Source organism: Scardinius erythrophthalmus (genome assembly GCF_964197995.2).
Source record: "Scardinius erythrophthalmus genome assembly, chromosome: 5".
Classification (NCBI taxonomy): domain Eukaryota; kingdom Metazoa; phylum Chordata; class Actinopteri; order Cypriniformes; family Leuciscidae; genus Scardinius; species Scardinius erythrophthalmus.
In genome coordinates this window covers 19,969,757-19,991,125 of record NC_138225.1, presented here as the reverse complement: position 1 = coordinate 19,991,125, position 21,369 = coordinate 19,969,757, and the positions used below count along the sequence as shown (strand labels likewise).

Sequence of the window (21,369 nt, the reverse complement as noted above, 5' to 3'; positions counted from 1 at the left end):
ATATAAACTAAAATTTAAAGTGTGCAATTTTTGTCAACACCTTGAGAAATAAAGTAGGAAGAAAAGGACAAGTATAAATCTGAAACAAACCTGTTGAATACTGCATTTCTTTCTTTCTTTCTAGACTATCAGCAAGTAAATGTGAGTGGAAAGGGGGAAAAGCCCTAATGTTGAGGCAGATGTGATTGCAACCAGAAGAGGTCACTCTTGTGTTATGTCTGAGGTTATGCCGAGATTTTTTGCCTCTTTGAGATGGCACCACAAGACGACGTTCACTTGCTGAGTTTCTGGATGGCACGTAAGTCTGAAGTAATGAGTTTATGCAAAAGGGAGCAGAGCCAGATCTCATGGTCCTAATGACAAGCAACACTTGATCCATTATACTAACACTTTATCTTCTATTCTATATCTATTATCTAAAAAATAAATAAAAATAAAAAAGGACACGTACTGCGTTAGATTAAACTGGGAACAACTGGGTCGTAGCACTTGCATATTGTTGTCCTATTGTTAGTTTCACTGCTTATATTGTTCTCATTTGTAAGTCACTTTGGATAAAAGCGTCTTCTAAAAGAATAAATGTAAATGTAAATACACTAAAATGTGTTTCTGTTGGCAGCATCTGTGCAACTTTTTTCCAATATGTCAAATAAACAATTCAACAACAATTTAAATGAGACTTTTATTATGTTATCATTAATGCAGACAAAACCCACATAAATCAAACTTAAGATTTACTGTAAAAAGCTTTTTATGAGCCTGATTAACCTTCACACTCATTAAACAGTACAATCACACAGATGGACAAAACATTAAAGATTTTACAGTTTGGGTGAGGGCTGAACTCTAAGAAAATGATCTATAAAATGTTTTACAAATTTTCTATATAATTCTATATAACTTTTATTTTTGTAATTCATACTTTATATAATCATATTCTTTGATATGTCAAAGATTAAAACATTCAGTATTGTGATCAGCTTCACCAGAAATTAATAAAAAAAAAACACACACAAGCAATTTAAAAAAAAAAAGAAAAGAAAAAGAAATAATGCCCTTATATCCAGTTCAACCATTTACACCTGACAAATAGTAATAGCAGACTCATACCACACCCAGAAGCCAGGATATACCGGCTCACTGAAAGTGGCTTTAAACTGATGAATAAGTGACATAGACTCAGACACATTGTAGAATGAAAGAGTGCCACCTGCACAGTCCAGGAACACCCCGATACGGGAAGAGTAGGGTGCGTTAATCTCAACCTGGTCTTTGTTGTGTCGGGCTGAGTAGCTGGAGTTGGAGCAGAAGAGACTCCAGGACTTGCGGTTGTAGCCGATACGAGCTGAGTCCCCATAACCTGTCCTCTTGATGCCTTTAAAAGTGACACCAATGGAAGCGCCCTCCCCGCTCCACTCCACCTCCCAGTAGTAAGCACCTCCTGAGAGAGTCTCTTTACACAGGACCTGGGGCAGGCAGTCAAATCTCTGGTTGCTGTCGTTGTAAGACTGAGGCTCTCTCTTTAATGCTGCTTTCCTGTTGTTTCGGGAGAGGTAGAGCTGTCTGTATGCTGTGTTGGGGTCGAGAGTTAGCTGGCAGGCGTCTTTAAAATAAACAAGATAGATGAGATATGATTAGGATTGGTTAATCAAATCTTTTACATTTACATTGTGAATGTGAATGTGTAAAGACAAACAAAGTGTTGTTGAAATTATGAAGACACCCCCGCTCACAATGAATCTCTGCCCACTTTGCATGTATCTTGATCCATGTACATATTCTTTAGAAGCTACATTTTTGTTTGAGACTGGATAAAATAAGTGCCATAAGTGATTCTGTATGCATTAAAAATACCAATGTGCATGGGTCAAGTTAAGACACACAAGAAACCACAAGTTTTATATATAGGCCTATAATTAATTGTAAAATAAAAAACACATCAGTCATGTTAGTAGTGGTTAGCATCAAAGTTTTTTTTTTTTTTTTTAAGAGAAACGCAAAATGACAAGACGGACATCATTGCACGTTTATCTTAAGCTATCCTAGGCTAGGATTCCTGATCTGGGAACAGTTTTGCAAATTATGTCTCCAAATATGAACAGATTGGAGCAAAACTGATCCTTGATCAGCTTTCCTGATGTAAGGTGATACATGCATGAGGACAAATCACCTGCCTATGGTTGAGTATAGTGGTTGAGTCTGCACATTGGCTCTCAGAGCTGGTTGGACATTTGGAGGTGGTTTCTGCCAGAGGTGCGTGAACGTCTCTGATCTAGAGGGCCGAGAGTGTCGATACACATTTAAGACACCCTATATATTCTATAAAACCATGAAACTTTGCATAATTACAAATTGTCATCTGTCTAACTCTATCGCTCAAAAGGTTGGGGTTCGTAAGATTTTTTTTGAAAAAAAGTCTCTTTTGCTCATGAAGGCTTCATTTATTTGATCAAAAATACAGCAAATATTAATTATTGTGAAATATTATTAAAATTTACCACAACTGTTTTCTATTTTATTATATTTTTTAATGTAACTTATTCCTGATGACAAAGCTGAATTTTCAACAGCCATTACTCCAGTCTTCAGTGTCACATGATCCTTCAGAAATCATTCTTATATGCTGATTTGCTGCTCAAGAAATAACACTGAATTATTGCTATTAGTATTATATTATTATTAGCTTGAAAACAATTGTCCTGCTTACATTTTTTCTGTAAACCATGATACTTTTTTCAGATTTTTTCTTGATAAACAGAAAGTTCAAAAGAACAGCATTTGTTTTCAATATAAATCTTTTGTGACATTATAAATGTCTTTATTGTCACATTTGATCAGTTTAATGCATCCTTGCTGTATGAAAGTATTATTATATTTTTTTTTAAACATCGCAATGACCCCAAACATTTGAACAGTAGCGTATGTAGAGTGTTTTTGTCCTCTAAAAGACCACAGCTGATTGTTCTTAAGAGAAGAGAAGACGAAACGTCTAAAGGTTTGAAGGATGGCAGTTATCATGAATCACCCATACACCCCCTCACTGAGCAGACTAAGCCTGTTCTTACAATATGCTTGGACAAAAACTCAGTATGTAAGGAATGATGTTAGACTACTCCCACTAGAGTTTGACATTTAACAGGACGGAAGCCAGCTTGCTTTCTTAGCACTTTATGCAAGGTACTAAACATATAAAAAATTCTATAATATTTTGATTAATCATCACCAGAGGTGAGAATTCTGTTGACCTTGAACTTTATATCCTGTTCATGTTACCGCTACAACAACTTCCTCTGGTCTTGGGCATGCATGTAAAAAGGAAATCCTTGTATGAAAATAAACTTACACTGGAGGAGATCGTCCCTTGTCCGGGGAGTGTTGCTGGGGCTCTTGTACATGTCAACTACATCAGCTAGAGACACAATTAAGAGAGTCAGAATGATGTCAAACATCTAATCATTTAATTCATCTGATAGCAAGCAAACAGATTATCTTGTATCATGTACCAGATCCGGGCCACATCTGGAACACGTGGATTCAATGCGTACCAGATGTGTGCCGGATCTGGGCTGACACTATGTTGCTGTCTGGGCAGAGCCGGATTAACGCAAAGGCAAACTAGGCACGTGCCTAGGGCCCGATTGGCGGGATGGGGCCCAGACAGAGGGACAAAAAAAAACAAAAAAAATGTACAAATGTCCTATCTACAATTTATTTCAAAATGTATTAATTAACTAAAAATAGTGACGATGTTTATCTTAACCATAGACTGTTACATTACGTCACATTAACGCCAGCCCATGACTGTAGAGGCGCCAGCCAGTTTAGTCCGAGGGGACGTCAGCGGCGATCAGAGGCGGTCAACGAACGCATCCATCAGGTGCTACGAGTGCGAAGCAAAAGCCTAAATAGGCACGCAAAGAAGCACAGCTCGAAATGCAGGTCATCGATTTTGGAGTGATTGCAATGTATTTTAAATATAAACGTGTGGGCTACTGTAGATCAGCGTATTTCTGGAAAAATCATTCACCGCTTTGTTTGTCTAGTCTACGAGTTTAAAAGAGCGCGAGCGTCTAACGTGCCCAGACGCGACGCTTTGAATTTGCGCGTACAACGAATAACATCGCGTTGGGAGCTGACTAGTAAAAAGCTACAAAAGTAAAAGACAAGACGTTTGTATTCAAAGTTAAAAAAACCAACACACTGCAACATTTTTAAATGTTTCAAATAAAGGATCTCATATCTATGGGTCTATCTTCTATATTCTGATGCTGATGATTAGATAATACCCTGACATCATAGCCTATACGAATATTAGATTAGAATTTTTTTCCTGCTCAGTAGCGATCGTATCTTTCTCTTCCACTTGATTTGTGTATAGCATATTTAAGGTAGCAATGCAATACATAATATCATATTACTGATATTAATAATATGACAATATCTGCAGATATTGATTAAATGGGAGGGAAAAATCCTGCCCATAACGCAGCTATGAAAACAATTATAAAAGCAGGTTCATGTTCATCTACTGAAGTGGGATTCTGGAACTGTGAATAAACTGAATAAAACAGCTAAAAATAACAACAAGAACAATAACATCTTCATTAAACAAAAAAGAGATTACCTTAGATAAATTTTGATGTAGTAGCTACCAGTAAAAAGTCTGGACCCATTACTATCTTTAATGTTTTTGAAAGAAGTTTCTTATTATGCTCTACAAGCCTGCATTTATTTGATCAAAATACAGAAAAAAACAGGAATATTCAGCGAGGATGTGTTAAATATATAAAAGTGATAGTGAAAACTTTTTTAAAACAACTTTTTAATAATCAAAAAATCCTGAAAAAAGTATCACATGTTATAAAATAAAAATTAAGCACCATTTCTAACATTTGATAATAAATCAGAATATTATAAAGTTTTCTAAAGGATCACGTGACACTAAATTCAGCTTTGAATCGCAGAAATATATTTTAAAGTATAGTAAAATAGAAAACCATTATTTTAAATTGTAATAATATTTCACTATATTATTTTTCTGTATTTTTGATCAAATAAATCCAGGCTTGATGAGCATAAGAGACTTCTTTCAAAAACATTAAAAATAGTAATTTGTCCAAACTTATGTACTGTGTAAGTAAAAATATACTAAATTTAAAATTAAATGTTGTATAAATAAAAAGGTTAGGAATCATATTTGTTTCAAGTGTTTTTTATTGGGGGTGGGGGGCCTCCAACATGAATTTTGCCTAGGGCCTCCAAATGTCTAGAACCGGCCCTGTGTCTGGGATGTTACTGACAAAAAGGAAGTAACTTTAGGTACTTTCTGAATGGCACTGTAGGTACTTTCACATTAATGGTGATAAAACAATATGCTACTGTTCAATAGTTTGAGGTTACACTTTATTTCGATAGTCCACTACTAACTAACTTTACAACTACATGTCAACCACCAAACATTAGAGTATTATGTTTGTAGACTGTCAGTGCTTAATATCTGCTAACACTTTATTTTAATGTTTCCCCAACAGACGTTCTACTGACTATAAGTAACTTTGGATTCTACTAACCCGAACCCTAACCTAACAGTTGACTAAAAGGATACTACGGTTTACTAATACTAAAATGAGAGTAAGTTGGCATGTTGCAAAGTTACTTAGAATATCTAAAGTGGACTATCGAAATAAAGTGTAACTAAGTTTGAGGTCTGTAATATTTTTTTAAAGAAATTAATCATTTTCAGCAAGGTTGCATTTAACTGATCAACAGTGACAGTAAAGACTTTTACATAAAGACTTTTACTTTTACAAAATAGTTATATTTCGAATAAATGCTGTTGTTTTTTTTTACTTTCTACTTATCAAAGAATCCTGGAAAAAAAAATGTTTTATCGGTTTATCAATAACAAATTAAGCAGCACAAATGTTTTTGTTGATAATATTGATAATAATAAGAAATGTTTCTTGAGCTCAAAATCAGCATATTAGAATGATTTCTGAATGATCACATGACACTGAAGACTGGAGTAATGATGCCGAAAATAACTGGAATAAGTTACATTTTAAAATGTATTCAAATAGAAAATATTTGTAATCAAATAAATGCCAATACTTTCAAAAACATTATGTCTATGTTCAATTAAATGAGAAATTAAAATATCCATGATGTGTATGCATATAAGAGATTAGCTAATAAAAATGTATTTTACTGTGATGTCGGTCTTAAGATAATTGCTTAGCAACCGGTCAACAATTGGAGCCTAACACTGGCTTTTGACAAATGCCATTCAGATGTTGCAAAAAAAAAAAAAAAATGCCATTCCCAAAATTCCAGCTATTAAGCAAACAGCAGGACAGCTAAGGTTTCCCATTTTCATTTACTTACACTTTATAGTCTTTTTTTTCTTACGGTCCTCTAGTTGGCAGAATGGCATCTTGTTCACTGGGAGAGAATTGAGAGTTGTGAGGGAAGTCAGTTTAAAGATTACGAAGAACCATAATAAACGAGAGAGAGCGTGATTTGTTTAATCTCTCTCATGGGACAAAATGAGACAGAGCATTTCAAAATGGGTACGAGACAACGGCTAATGAAACAAGGATGTCTCTGAAAGTTTGTAGGTACTAATTACATGATTGGATTACATTAGACAAAAAAATCCTTTCAGACTGGACCATACCTGTTTTTGCCACCTTGACCAGCTCTTCATTGCTGAACTCACTTAGATGTTGTTTCATCTCAGAGACGGTCTTGGTAACAGGACCGAAGGAGAAGTAAGGGTTCACAATAACAGAAGGCAGCTCCTCGGCATCAGTCTGGGCAATCAGCATATGGTAACTCTGCAACGACAAACAGAACAAATCTTAGTCTTATTTTTCCTACAATCAATTGCCCTGGGCTGCGTTTCTCAAAAGCATTGTAAGCTATGTTGACCGCTATAGTGTCAATGGTTCTACAATACAAGCACACTTATTTTCTCGCATACTAATGGCTCTAGGAGAAGCAAAGAATATTTTGCACAGTATTGCATTTCATTATCTGTGATATAGTAGAAAAACTAAACTAAGAACTAAATATTTTTACTTGTGTGCAATAGATCCTGTGTGAAGTAACACAGTAACACATCTCTCCACATAATGTTTATTGCACTGCTTTAGCTCTGTGAATGTTTATTGTGTTCGGCAGACTGCGTCTCAGTCACCTGGATGAAATGGATGTGGTCCTCAGTGCGAGAGAGTTGTGTCAGCTCATCGTCTCTCCTCTTCAGGTCAGCCATTTCATGCCCCAGACGCTCCATGTGGCCCTCAGCAGTGTTAAGTGCAGCCTTCTTATTGGTCGAGATGAGTTTGATCATTTCCTGTTGCATTCTTTCAATGGAACGAAGCATGTCACCGAACAGCTTTTCACTCTCCTGCAAGGCCCGTTGTGCTGAACTCTGAAAGAACAATTGTAATCAGTATTCTATTTCTATTTCTGCTTCATTTTCTTTCTTGGAAATTCATAACCTATTATATTTTATACACTCATCTATTTACAAAACATTCCTGGTTCTTTCTGTGAACTCGTCACACCAGAGCAGAGTAGACCAATAAATATTTCTGCAACATATTCTTCCTTACCAGAGATATAATGTTGATCTTGTTGTGTTACCTTACATTTTTATGTATAATTTATTGTTTACATTTATTATTACACGTTTCTGTTAAATCTCCAGACAAACCTTAAGTGCATCCACTGCCTGTTTTAACTCTTCCATTTGCTTCACTCTGTCATGGATCTTCTCCTGGATTTCAGCTTGGGTGGCGCCCAACCGTTGCTACAGACGATTAAAAACAACAAATTCATGGCAATGAGGTGCTGACAAAGGAATGTTGTAAGTACAGCATCCTACCACACCTCAGCCACTTCCACATGACAATAGTCACTTTTGGATACTCTATTTAACTCTCTGTGTGCTGAAAATGAAACATTCTCATCATCTTAAAGCAACTACAAATCACTTATATCATTAAAATGTAAACTAATGGGTTTGTTTACTAAAATATTACTCCATTCTTTTGCATTTAAACCCAACTTTGGTTATAAATTTAGTTATAATGTGTGTGTAGAACAATTGTGTGTTTTCTTTACTGTCAATAATGAAACCCTTTCACACTAGTAGGCCTACACTGTATAAAACATTGTAAATATATATTTTTTTTATTCAGTGTGTTATTTGCCTATTCTTTATTATTTGCGAAATTTCCTAGCAATTTCAGAGTGAAATTCTTTCTAGCCAACACCAAAGTTTTTTAAGTGTACAACAGCATAGACCATGTTCATATGTTTGTTTATCGGGGGTTGGCTAATCTTATACTCAATCTATCATATTCAAACATACTGTGAATGTATTTTTTTTTCATGAATAGGTCCATTGTTGCATACAGGAGGTGCAAGGTTAAACAGTCTTTCATAACGTTACCTCTGATATCTACTTCAGTGATTATCACCAATTAATGTGTTGTCATAACAGCTTCACCAGCTTAATATTTCCAAAGGTAAAAATAGGATCACAATTGTACTTTTGTACTGCATATGATGAAACCTTACCTGCATTTCCGCCCTTTCCTGTTCAGCGGACACCATGTCATGGCCCTTGTGCTCTTTCACTGTACACAACACACAGATACACATCTGGTCCGTTCGGCAATAAAGCTCTAGACCTTTCTGGTGCTGAGGGCAGATCTGACGATCCAGGTGTCCGATCTCATCGACCAACTTGTGTCGTTTGAAAGTGGATGATTCGTAATGGGGCTTCAGGTGCTTCTCGCAGTAGGAAGCGAGACACATCAGACAAGACTTGACAGCTTTGAGCTTCTTGCCAATGCAGATGTCACATCCCACGTCTTGAGGTCCAGCGTAGTTGTAGTCGGGGGCCGGAGGGGCTGGTGGGAAAGAGTCTGAATCCCTGTTTCTAAGGGATGACGACGAACTGCGTGAGGACTGAAAGCGGCGTGGATTAGGCCTCTTGTTGTAGGCGACCCTGCACTGGGGACACAGGTATTGTCCAGTGTGGTCTGCATGGTCCCAGTAGGTATTGATACAGACGGAGCAGAAAATGTGACCGCATGGGATGGAAACTGGCTCCCTGAGATCTTCCTTGCAGAGGTAACAGAGCTCCTGGTCAAGCGACATGGTTAAATCCCCACAGATCTCAGAAGAGGAAATGTGCGTTTGAGTGCGAGACAGGAAAAGTGAGTCTAAAGTGCCACCACAGCAAGTTATATAGAGTAAACAGGGAGGGAGGCTAAACTGGTTATGCAGAAACCAGTAAATGAATGGGGGAGTGGCTGTGCCACAGGTGAAGAGGGTGATCGAGAGAAAGAAGAAACATGTATCATCAGATGTCAATGAAGAGAGGCATGAATGAAATGTATGATCTCAGGGCATAAAATTGTTTAAAATTTGCTCTTGCATCACTTACACTTTTTGGACATGCATTTCTTTTATATTTGATAAAGCTTGTCTTGTGACTACTGCTTTTCGTGGCAAGCAACGATCCCATCGGTTGAGTGTTTATGGGCAGTTTTAGGGGCCTCATGCTGGCAGATATCTTAACGTTGGGTATGTACTCCACTGCGGAGGAGATGCCTGATGGATGAGCGCTTACAGACCAAGCATCCAGTGACCTTTGGCACACGCCATCAAAGCTGGAGGGTAATTTATTTGGAGGGAGGATGAGTATACTTTGGGGTTTTTTCCTCCTTAAAAGATTTTTGAGTAAGAGGAAAGTATGTTTTTTTTTTTATTAAGAGTCCTTTAACCACCAAACATTTGAGTTGTGAATCTAAGTAGGTGAAAGCTGGCATAGTTGTAGCATGAGGAGAGTCACTGTCAGTGTAACCATTTAGAAATTAGTTACGTTGTGAATCATACATGACCACCATCCTCCTGAAGTGAATCTCTGTGAACGGATATAAAAGGACAAAAACACTTCTGAGATATAAGAATCAACATTTCACTTCTATGCAGTAATTTGATTTTCAATCTTTCAGTTTAATGCTTGTTAAACCACTGAACTTGTATCATTTTAGTAATTACAGATTATCTTGATACAAAGCATCTACTCGAAACTTTTACATAAATGCTTCATGTCTGAGAAGGCAAGGAGGGTCGTAATTTCAAATTTACTTTCAGACCCCAAAGATGGGACACTATATAGGCAGTATTGGCACTATATAAACCTTTTTTTCTAACTGTAAAAGGGACTCAAATACAGAAACACACTGTCTGTTATGTTCTTATAATTCATTATAATTGTAAATCCCATTTTTAATGTATTTCTTTCATCATTTGTTCACAGTTTTAGATTTCTTTTTTACCTTTTTGAATTAAATGCTTAAAATACAATAGGGTGATTGGGTGAAGTTGCATGTATTTAAATTCAGTATGGGGAAGCTTGTATGACCAGCTTTCTTGTACTTAATTTACACAGTTCAGGGAAAATTTGTACAATTTAAAATAACTGCAGAAGTATGGATGAATTTGGGGAAATTATATCAAAGTTTGAGAAACACAACACAGTTACAGATGTTAAAGCAGAGTGTTACAACCATCCTCATTCTGGCAGTGAAACTCAACTGACATTTCAAATGTATTTAATAGCTTACTGCAGAAAAAGTACACAACATATCGTACACTTTTAAATGTACAGTAACAGCTCTAACTGAAACAGCAGCTGTGGTTTCTTCCAGCAACACCGGATCCATTTTCCTAAGAAAAGGCGTTTATTCCTGTTGCTCAAAGAAGATGGAAATAAGTGTTTGTTTTAGATTAGCCTCTCTCATCTCTCTAGAGCATACATCCTCTGTACAGCACAGTCCACAAAGCTCCAGGAATCTCTGTTGCAAAACAGGAAGTGGAAGTGAGTTTTCCGTGACTCACATTCAGTGTGGTGAAAAGCTAATTAGAACATTTCTACTGGGATTGCAAATCCACCCCTATTTCTCACCAGATCTGATTCATTTCTTTTATTTTACCAATGGCATTTGTTTTTTTAAACATTAATTTATGCTTTTCCATTATTCATGTTTTTTTATATATATATATATATATAGAAACCTACATAATTGCATAATATCCAAAATCAAGAACACAAACTCACATATATGTATGTATGCCCATCTCAAACTAAACTCACGATTCCTCTTACTTAAGATGGTTGTCGGCTTGTAAGTTCAGTAACGAGAGCAAAAATGTTGGCAGGAATGCACTCTGACCTGATAAGTGAGATAACAGCAAGTCAAGAGAGGCCTGCAAAGGTGAAAGTTTCCACTGTTCAAGAGAATATCCAGACTTCAGCAGGACATGCAGTCTGACAGTGCCGGTGAGTCTGCAGCCAATCTAATGACATGTCTCTGATTCCGGATCATCGTCTAGTCTGTAGTCATAGTTCTAAAGGTCTTCAGCTCAAAATAGTTGATCGAATTTGACCTTTATGACAGAGATAATTTGCAGTCTTAAATAAAACTTTAATTAATAGTTATGATGGGTCACATTGAGGATAGTGTTTCAGATATTTCTATATAAAAAATAAAGAGCTTAAATGCTTTTCTAATATAGTAAAAAAATTACAATACCCAACAAACTCCTTGACCTAAAAGGTATGCAGTGCGGTCAATGTGCTCTGTACTGCATCATGTAGAGTATTTATAGATGGCTGATCTTGTCTTTCCTGATCGCTCTGTAACTGAAACTGCCACAGTGACACGTTTGTAAAGAAACATGTCTGGCATATTTTCATGACAGTTTATCTTTCTGTCTCTCATATTTGTTGAGAAAGAGCTGCGTGTTCAGACTACATTTCACAAACCTTTTGTACATCAGCATATGTGATAAGATTTTTACAGCACGCAAAAGAAGAAAAATGTTTGGGCTTCAGACATCAATTCAGTTATTATCGTGTGCTAATATATAATCACACAACCAGACATTCTTCACAGTCGAGCAAAGGAAAAGAATTCACTGTAAACGGTGAACTTGCATGACGCTAAACAATGATTGCTTTTAATGCACAGGATTCACTTGTGAAGCTCCCTGCATGCGCTCTTTTGAATGGTGGTATTCTTTTGTGGTTTTTGAGAATTCCGTTCTGCACAGCCTGTTCAATTTTACCTGGCAATACGCCAGATGAGCAGCCAAACACACACATTCACATACAGTGCACTTTGCCTTTCAGCCAAGACTCACAAAGGTGACCATTGTTCATGGAAACACTTGTAAATACCTTGTTTCCACTCACTTTATGCACTGACCAATCAGATTGACATAGGCAACCCCTTGGTTTTTACAATAACAACACACACCTATGCAAGCTCACTCTCCACTTACTCTGTCACCCTCCATCGGGCACACTCCCCTTAATCAGGTAGTTTAATGAAACTTGTCCTTTGACCCTTAATATACACAAGGAAACAGGAGACCTCTGGCAGGCTTACTCAAGTATGCAGCTTCTTCAATATGAAAATGGTCCCTCGTGAACCAACGTGAACTCAGTGGGGTCAGCATGAGGGTGTGGAGAACAATAAAGGTTGTGTTAAAGGAACTGATTTCTTTTGTATGGTTTACAACATTTCCTCTGTAAGAACTATGAAGACCATGAGAACAATATGAGGACCGACACTCCATGAATAGGCCCGTTCCTTCATTTTAAAATCATTACTTCATGCTGCAGTTGGAGAAACCTGCAAAAACCGATGTCAAATTTGCAATTAGAGGCCTAAACTAGCAGGCTAAGGCTAGCTGAGTTAATGAGTAATCGCAGCCTATACCTTCCACTTTAAATGGAATCTGTTTAACTCAGGGAAAAGGGGAAGAGAAACTGGCTTATCAGAGTGCAGACCATATAAGGAGAGGGGTGAAACTATTCATGAAGTGATGCAAGATTTGTGTTTGGGGCAGAGCTGATGGCAGGACCTCGTGTAACCAATCAGCATGTAATAGGTGTAGGTTTCTGTCAGTGTGGCGTCACCTGGACTCTGGCTGGACCAATGGCTTCATCTAAAGTAAAAATACACAAAGTCAATAATTAAAAAGATATCAACCACAATGAAACTAACTCCACCTAAAGCATAAAGAACAGGGACCCATGCTGTCATCATATTATTGCACATTTTTCAAAATTTTGAAAGTTCATTTCAATTACAGTTAATAAGATAACTTTAAATAGTATGTCTTCAACCTTTAAATTTATGTTCATGAAAAACTCTGTATCACCTCTGGGACTTACAAAGAGTGCCTATATTACGTTAGTGGCAATTACCAGTGCAAATGAATCTAGTTGTGTGTCAAGGATAGTGCCAATGTGCAAATATTTGTAGCTAGGACAAACAATTTTGAAAATGTCAAGTGTGAGGTTTGAAATATTCTTAAAAAACAGAAATATTGTTCATTCTTTTTTCTGCCACACCCATCGAAAACAAACTGATGGCATATTTTCAAGTCTGCAACACCCAATCCAGTTCAACTGGCCTTAGTTCATACATTTAAATCAAACTCACCTTGTAGACTGAGTTTTACTATTGTTTGTTTAGTGCAGTGAGCAGAGTAGCACATGCCTTTGTGTTGTGATAGTTTCAACGCAATCTATTTTACAGTGGCAACTTCATATGTCAGATTATATACTGCTTTAAAAAGCCAGATAGGTGTGCTACAGAATGACAACAAATATATAAATAAAACCAAAAAAAGCTCAATTTTAAATATTAAATCTATCAAATCCATTATTTATCTAGGTAGCAGTATTCAACCAAATAGGCATATCATTTAAAGATTGAAAGTAAGAGAGTATCCTAGACAATAAACAAACTATGTAACATCAGAGCCAACCACGAATGGCCAATTATTAACAGACTGTAGTTTTAGGGTAACTGAGGCAAATGTCCTTCAGCTCCTCAGCTAATGGATAAGCAGTTTGTGCGTGTAAAACAGAGAGCTTTTCATGTTTAAGTTTCATCCTGGATGGCCCTGCTTTACACTACTATTCATTCATTCTCAACTGTACCTTTTTTCTTCGATGTCTTTCACTCCACCCATGGTCCCTCCCTCCCTCTCTCTCTCTCTCTCTCTCTCTCTCTCTCTCTCTCTCTCTCTCTCTAGACTCCTGGCTCAACCTGTTTATCTGAGCTGTGTTGTGCTCTAATCTCTCTCTCTCTCTCTCTCTCTCTCTTCCTTCCTCTCTTCAACACACTCCCTCAGTACAAAGGGGAGGGCTTTGCTTCCTTTAATTAATAACCTGTGGAATTCAGAAACTCAAGGCTGTCTGTAGTAAAGCACTAGCCACACAGCGTTCGGCTCCTCTTTCTCTCTCGGAAACATTTCAGACGTTTGTTTTTTAATAGAGTGCAAAAAATATGGCTGAGCAACTGTCTTCAGATTACTTCAGCTGCCCTCTATGTACGGAGCTCCTGAGGGACCCCGTGGCGATCCCGTGTGGTCACAGCTTCTGCATGGACTGTATCAGTGGCTACTGGAATGAGGCTGATTACACTGGTATCTACATCTGTCCCCAGTGTCGGATCACGTTCACCCAGAGACCCGTGTTGAGGCCAAACGCCACTCTCACCAAAGTTGCGGAGAAGATTAAGAAGACTGGCTTAAACTTAACGCCTCCTAGTAATGGAAGCTATGCTGGCCCCGGGGATGTTCCTTGCGACTTCTGCACTGGAAAGAATTTCAAGGCGGTCAAGTCCTGCCTCAACTGTCTCGCCTCTTACTGCGAAAAGCACCTGAAGCCCCACTACGAGTCCGCCACATTCAAGAGGCACAAGCTGGTGGATGAGCTGGGGAACCTGGACCGTAAGATCTGCCCTCAACACCAGAAGAGCCTAGAGTTGTTCTGTCGCACAGACCAGATGTGTATTTGCGCTCTCTGTACTGTAAGCGAGCACAAGGGTCATGACATAGTCTCAGCAGAAGCAGAAAGGAGTGAAAAACAGGTAAGGAAAATAGACTGCTTGAGTAAACTTAACTGAGGTTACTGAGAGGCTAGAGGGGTGGCTGTGGGTTACAAGTTGAATTTTTAAGTATATGATTATATTAATTAACAAGAAATGTTCTTGAGATTGTATAAAAGAGGTCTTCTAAAAAAAAAAACTGCCAAGAAGTCATGTAGATACACCGTATAACCGGTTCTGTCTTAACACAAACATGCTGATCCAGATCATTACAAAAAACTGATGAGGAAATATGGAAAAGAAAGGGAGGAGACGATGATTAAACTGATAGAAATAGAAAAGAAGCATAGTTAGTGAAAATGATATCTAGAAAACTTTTCCAAATACAACTCCTAAACTATACGAGTCACAAAAAGGGTGTGTTCCTCTACAATGGACAACTCAGAGGTTACTTGATTTAAACACTGCCCAAACCTGGCCGCCTTTCTGAGATGATCTGTTTTTGTGCGAGAAAAATAACTGTTATGAGCAATGAGGGATGAGAAACAGGGCAGGTCTGTATTCTTTTGTAGGGAGAGGCAAGGAATGTGAATTTGAGAAAATCAGGAGGGAGAGTACAGACCATCCCAACCTCCCCCTATGCGCTGAGGCAAGAAAAAAATAGCGCACTGCTTTTTGTACCTTGACCCAAAGACATCATAAACCTCAGCAGATGAGAATAGCTGAAAGAAATGTGGACAACCGCCTCTTCAAACTTGAGTTTCAATGAAAACTGCGTCACTGTATAATTTGACTGTGAGGATATTGAAAACATTTCACCCGAAACTATTTATAGATACTGGCCAGATGTTTACTGTTCCATCAATACACCGGATAACTGAATGGAAGGAAGACCTTCAAAGGTTTAAGATTTAAAAGCTTTTCCTTCAATTCATTAGTACTGAATGAGCTCGAGACAAGGAGGGAGCACAGCAGTTGATGTGTTTTTGCACTGTTTTGACTAAACTGTCACGGGTGCTTTTTAGATACAGTAATTATATCTGTAATCTAATACTTATCGCAGGCACTAATTGCAAATGGTTTGTTTGTTCTGTTAAACGCAGGGAATCCCAGATTTAAGTCCTCATGTCCCATGGCACACACCACAAACACACACACACACACACACTTTTATTCACCCCCTCCCCAGATTCTCCACATTCCTTCAAGCTTATCTTGAAGAATGGTTCGGTGAGCTTGGCAAGGGGTTGCTCTGAAGCCCCCTCCTCTTTCCTTAAAGAATTGAGCGTGTGCACCTTGAAATGTCTCTCCGGCAAGCAGACACAGCTAGTTTTACATTCCTGGAGTGATTAACATTCCCGAAAATAAAGGCATCCATGTGAAGCAGGTTCTTAGAATTTTAGAAAAAAGCATAACATAAAAATATCATACGTGACGATATGTGACGCGAAAGGACATACGGTAGTATTATATTGCTGTACATTCCCAGAATTTACTTGAAGAGAGTTTGTTTTGTAATTGAATCTATGTCAACAAAGACTAAGGTATGTTTTCTCTTGTTTCATGGACAGAAACTTCTTGGCGTGTCCCAGGCGGAGATCAAACAAAAATGCCAGCAGAGGACCAAAGAACTGGAGGAGCTGAAGACAGCAGTGGATTCTCTAAAAGTATGTTTCAGGCTCACTTGTAACAGTTAGTTTTATCGTCACTGCTCATATCGAGGTCACACCATAGCACATTTGACCAAATAAGAACAACCTAACTGTTTTATCTGGGCAAAGGTGATATGGCACAAGACCTTTTATCTGTTAAGTCAGTGTGTAACTGTTTCAATCTGGGAAAGCAAACAGTCCTTGTAAGTGGTCATAATTGTTCTTTTGTTCCTCATAGGGTAATCTAGATGCTAGCTCTCTAGATACATGCTGATACTTGGCTTTTTGTTGACTGCAGCAGCAGCTTGAGTCATTTTAATGAGTTGTAAATGTTATCTAGAAGTTATCCTTGCAAAGCAGATGCACTAAAACTAAAACATTAAACCGTTTCCATAATAGAAGAATGGACAATGGACTCTTAAACTTGACTCATTTTTACCGCAGAGCTCTGCACAAAGAGCAATGGTCGAAAGCAAGAAGATGTTTGATGAGATGATCACCTCCATTGAGAGGATGAGGTCAGAGGTCACCAAACTGATCAACATCAATGAGAGGGCTGCATTCAATCAGGCAGAGGGACTGATGGAGCGACTGGAGCAGGAGATTGAAGAACTGAAGAAGAAAGAGAGTGGACTTAAACAGCTTTATAGCACTGATGATCACATTCACTTCTTACAGGTACTTTAAGACAGGAGTTTTCAAAATGAGATCTGGGGATCCCAATGGGATCAAAGAAAAATGAAGTATTTTCTAAGATTCTGATTTTTAGATATATTTTTTAATTATTTCCTTACAATAACAGGATAAAACCCAGTTATTTATATTTACATAATATTATGTTTTTTTCCTCCTTGTGCAGTAAAAATGGCCCCTTATATATTATACATAAACCATATATAGCTGCTTTTATATTTTAGAAAAGGGGAATCATCATATTTGGCATCACTTCTTATTTACATGAAAGTTTCAAAGACATTAGACAAACACATTTACCTTTCGGTAATCAAGGCTTCCACCACTACACATTGTATATACTGAGATTTCTCTCCTTTTAAACAGAATTTCAATTATCTCTGCACCCCAACTGATGACGGCTTCATACCCAGAGTGTCTCTGAATCCGGACTTTTCCTTCAGTGCAGCCAGGAAGGCCGTGGCTGAGATCAAAGAGAAGCTGGAGGAGCTGGGCAGAGATGAACTGCGCAAAATCTCAAAATCAGGTCAGAGCACACACTGCACCGCATGTCAGATACAGGCATAGTTGTTGTGTGCAGTTGTCCCTGATTGCTCATCTGAACACACTGCCCTCTATTTTACATGAACTTGGAGGGTACAGCTAAACTCAGTTTGTCTTTAAAGAGCCACAATTAGCACTTACAGTATATCAACACATATAATTTCTGGGCCTAAGAATAACCAACATTTAAATAGATCAGTCTTTAACTCTGATAAGTCAGGCCTTTTGGTAACTACACATGACTTCAGCAAGGAAGTCATGTGATTACATGGAGAGTGTAAACAGTGTTTTGAGTTCCTCAACTCTGTGTTCCAATCCACTGAGCAAAGTTCAAACGATAAACAAAAGAGCTATTCAATTCTATTCATAGAATTTGAAACAATAGGATTTAGTGCCTTATTCAGATCTGCTTGCATAAATCTAGCATTTCATTTTTAAAAAGTTAATTGTAAATCAAATTGTCCTACTTTTTAATATCAGTGAACGACGTACCAGTGTACACTGTGGAGAATCGCACCAAGGAGAAAAGTACCAGAGGTAAGACATAAATTAAATACTTACCTATATATTGATTTACATTAATCACACATGGCTGGAGATTAAATACAAGCTGTAAACATCTAAAAATGGCTATGTGAAAAAGAAAAAAAACATGACATAATACACTACTGTTCAAAAATTTGGGGTTGGTAAGATGTATTAATGTTTTTGAAAGAAGTTTTCAGTAGCCATTACTTCAGTGCAGTTCTTCAGAGTCACATGATCATTCAGAAATCATTCTAATATGCGGATTTGATGATCAAGAAACATTTCTTACTTTTAAAATAATAATAATAACGTTCAGCAATGGTTCTGTTTGTGGAAACCATGATACTTGTTTTCAGGATTCTTTGATGAATAGAAAGTTCAAAAGAACAGTATTTATTTGAGAAGAATAAAAAAACTAATCTGACTGACCCCAAACTTTTAAATGGAAGTATACATATGGGATATGACATAATAAATTCTCTTTGTGTTCAGTTAAAGAAGTTCATACAGTGGACAGTGCACCTCCTACAGAACCCAGGACAAGATCTGAATTTCTGAAATGTAAGTATCTAAAAAAAAATCATGATTTCCATATTCTCAAATCCAGATGTTTGTCAGATCACACCTTGTGTTTATCAAAATTAGGGATGCACAATATAACAGTGCCATATTGGTTATCAGTAGATATTAAAAATATACTGGACATTCAATCATAAATGCAAATTTTCTCTATTTTTATATTTAGATCATCTAACTTTTATCATTTTATATTTAGATCACTTAAAGTTAATCTTTAAAAACACTAATAATTTAATAACATATTTAGCAAATCTCAAAATGAATATCCATTTTTCATAATGCACATTATGAAGTTGTGATGCCTAAATTGATTGTATTTAAAATTTGATGAAGTATGAATAGATGAAGTAGTATAGAATTAATATTGTCCATTTGTTTGTTGTCAGCCAGAACATGAAAATAATCATCAGCTAATCTGTATTGGCCAGCATTGTAATATTGTTTCTAGTCCCAATGATTTTTTTCTGACATTATTACTAATAAAATCAGAATTTAAATATGTACAGAGGAAGATATAAAGATCTGTTAAAAGCAACACATTAAAGCAACCTTTATCTGTCTACTCATCTCCAGACTACTGTCAGCTGAGACTAGACCCCCATACGGCGCATAAGGAGCTGTTCTTATCTGAAGGAAACAGAAAGGTGATTAGAACCCGAGACCTGCAGCCATACTCAGAAAACCAAGATCGCTTCGATAGCTTTGCCCAGGTGCTGTGTCGTGAGGCTCTGTCAGGTGGCCGTTTCTACTGGGAAATCGAGTGGAGTGGAGAATTCTCGATTGGAGTGGCCTATCGGGGCATTAGCCGTAAGGGTAAAGGCTCCCTGTGCTTGCTGGGCTACAACGATAAGTCTTGGAGCCTCCTCTGCTCTGACACAGGGTACTCGGCCTGGCATAACAGGGTAGACAAGGCTGTTAGTGGCCCTCACTCTTCGAGAATAGGGGTCTTTCTGGACCACTCTGTTGGAGTGTTGGCCTTCTACAGTATTGGTGAGACTATGACACGTCTCTATCGTTTCGAGACCACATTTACTGAGCCCATCTATCCTGGGTTTGGGGTTGGAACGTCAGTCAAGATCTGTCAATTAAAATGAACACTACATGAGTCATTTTCATGAAGAATCTAAAGTGAAGGACAGACACTCTATGCTCTTTGTTCTATGATTTTTTTACTCTGTCTTTTATGTCGAATGCCATTTGTCAGCCATTTAAACTATTTTAACAGGTTCTGAAGGAATAAGGTAACTTTTCAGTAATGATCCTATCTGCAGAATATATAATGTTCTCCTAAATGAAGGCTTAAATGAAGAAAAACTCTTCTAGATGCTAATACCTTCTTAAGTTAATATTATTTTGAATGTGTGTATCCAAATGCAAAAGCTATTCTCATTGTCATTGTAAAGCAACATTATTCAGCAATTACATCTTTATATTTCAATAAAGTTTTAAAGTTGTTATACATACTGGTCTCTCGTTAAATAATGATGTTAATGAAACAATTGTGGTCATTTGTTCTCAGTGGTCACAATGGTCACAATATCAGTCTTGTGTTTTTACTGCTGAAACCACAAATTCACCAAATTTGAACAAAAAAATTATAACTATTTAACAATAAATTGTCTACTAAGGACAAAAGATCATCTTAGTTTAACACAATACACATATTTACAGTATGAAGACACACTACATTGCCAAAGCTCATCTGATTTTCACATTATGTGATCGAGATTTAGACAATTATTACAATGTGGGGATTTTGAATCATAATGACTGTGGAAAATGTTGTTTTAAATGACTCACAGAGGATGTGCATTGAAGAAAGTTGTACCGGGTGTAGTGCCTGCACACACACAGTGTTCCCATAACACAGTCATTCAAATGTTTTTTGTAGCCTGGAACATAAAACATAAAATCAACTTAAATGGTCTGCTCCAAAAACCTGCCTAAAATGATCAGAAGGATACAACTTTTTTCTAACCCTGCCATATTCACAGCTCTAATAAAAGTATAACATGGTCACATAGATGTTTAACATGTTTAACAATTGCTGGAGGTCAAAGGGCGCTTTTTTGCTGGTCATAGTGGGCGTTCCTACAGCTGGATGATCTGACTTTACTGGTAAGAAAAATATAATTACAAATAACATGTATTGGCAGTAATAATAAAATGACATTTATCTTAACAAGACGTTTTTGTGCTGCTAAAATGAACATTCTGTGGGTGAAAGTGTTTGTATATAAACAATTTCTGACACGCTTTTCAAAGTAACTATTTTATTTTATTTTATTTTATATAGGCCATAGCCTATATATTGGGGGACGTTCACTATTTTTTGAAACTTCTGTTAAGGTTCTAACATCCTCTGAAAGCTATAGCCTACCACGCATAGTTTATGTTAACAGCTTTGTGTTAACTTACCCGGTTTAGTTTTTAAAACTCATTTC

General features: G+C 37.2%; 2 protein-coding genes across 4 annotated transcripts; one reads left to right on the top strand and one right to left on the bottom strand.

Moving 5' to 3' along the window:
• Nucleotides 1-671: 671 nt before the first annotated feature.
• Nucleotides 672-9,195, bottom strand: ftr83 (finTRIM family, member 83). Of its 3 annotated transcripts, none has more exons than XM_081365794.1 (8): nt 8,587-9,195; nt 7,718-7,813; nt 7,199-7,432; nt 6,677-6,836; nt 6,385-6,441; nt 3,344-3,409; nt 2,175-2,272; nt 672-1,603 (listed from the first exon to the last, which is right to left on the bottom strand). In XM_081365794.1, exons 1-7 carry the CDS (start codon nt 9,169-9,171, stop codon nt 2,214-2,216), a joined length of 1,257 nt encoding a protein of 418 aa, XP_081221920.1. In that variant the 5' UTR covers nt 9,172-9,195; the 3' UTR covers nt 672-1,603; nt 2,175-2,213. The 3 variants fall into 3 exon arrangements, with proteins under 3 accessions (XP_081221920.1, XP_081221921.1, XP_081221919.1); XM_081365795.1 differs by having other exon boundaries at nt 2,171-2,272; nt 8,587-9,188; XM_081365793.1 differs by lacking the exon at nt 2,175-2,272.
• A 5,078-nt stretch (nt 9,196-14,273) lies between these two features.
• On the top strand, nt 14,274-21,105 carry ftr82 (finTRIM family, member 82). Its single transcript, XM_081366480.1, has 7 exons — nt 14,274-14,972; nt 16,502-16,597; nt 17,027-17,260; nt 17,642-17,801; nt 18,299-18,355; nt 18,839-18,907; nt 19,499-21,105. The coding sequence occupies exons 1-7, from the start codon at nt 14,388-14,390 to the stop codon at nt 20,017-20,019; spliced, it is 1,722 nt and encodes a 573-aa protein (XP_081222606.1). The 5' UTR covers nt 14,274-14,387; the 3' UTR covers nt 20,020-21,105.
• The last annotated feature ends 264 nt before the right edge of the window (nt 21,106-21,369 follow it).

Coding starts and splice junctions, on each gene's coding strand:
- ftr82 (XM_081366480.1), top strand. CDS start 14,388: ATGGCTGAGCAACTGTCTTCAGATTACTTCAGCTGCCCTCTATGTACG. Junction 17,802..18,298: donor GCGCAAAATCTCAAAATCAG/GTCAGAGCACAC, acceptor TTTTAATATCAG/TGAACGACGTACCAGTGTAC. Junction 18,356..18,838: donor CAAGGAGAAAAGTACCAGAG/GTAAGACATAAA, acceptor CTTTGTGTTCAG/TTAAAGAAGTTCATACAGTG.
- ftr83 (XM_081365793.1), bottom strand. CDS start 9,171: ATGTCGCTTGACCAGGAGCTCTGTTACCTCTGCAAGGAAGATCTCAGG. Junction 6,837..7,198: donor ACCACATCCATTTCATCCAG/GTGACTGAGACG, acceptor TTGTCGTTGCAG/AGTTACCATATGCTGATTGC. Junction 3,410..6,384: donor GAAAAAAAAGACTATAAAGT/GTAAGTAAATGA, acceptor TTGTGTCTCTAG/CTGATGTAGTTGACATGTAC.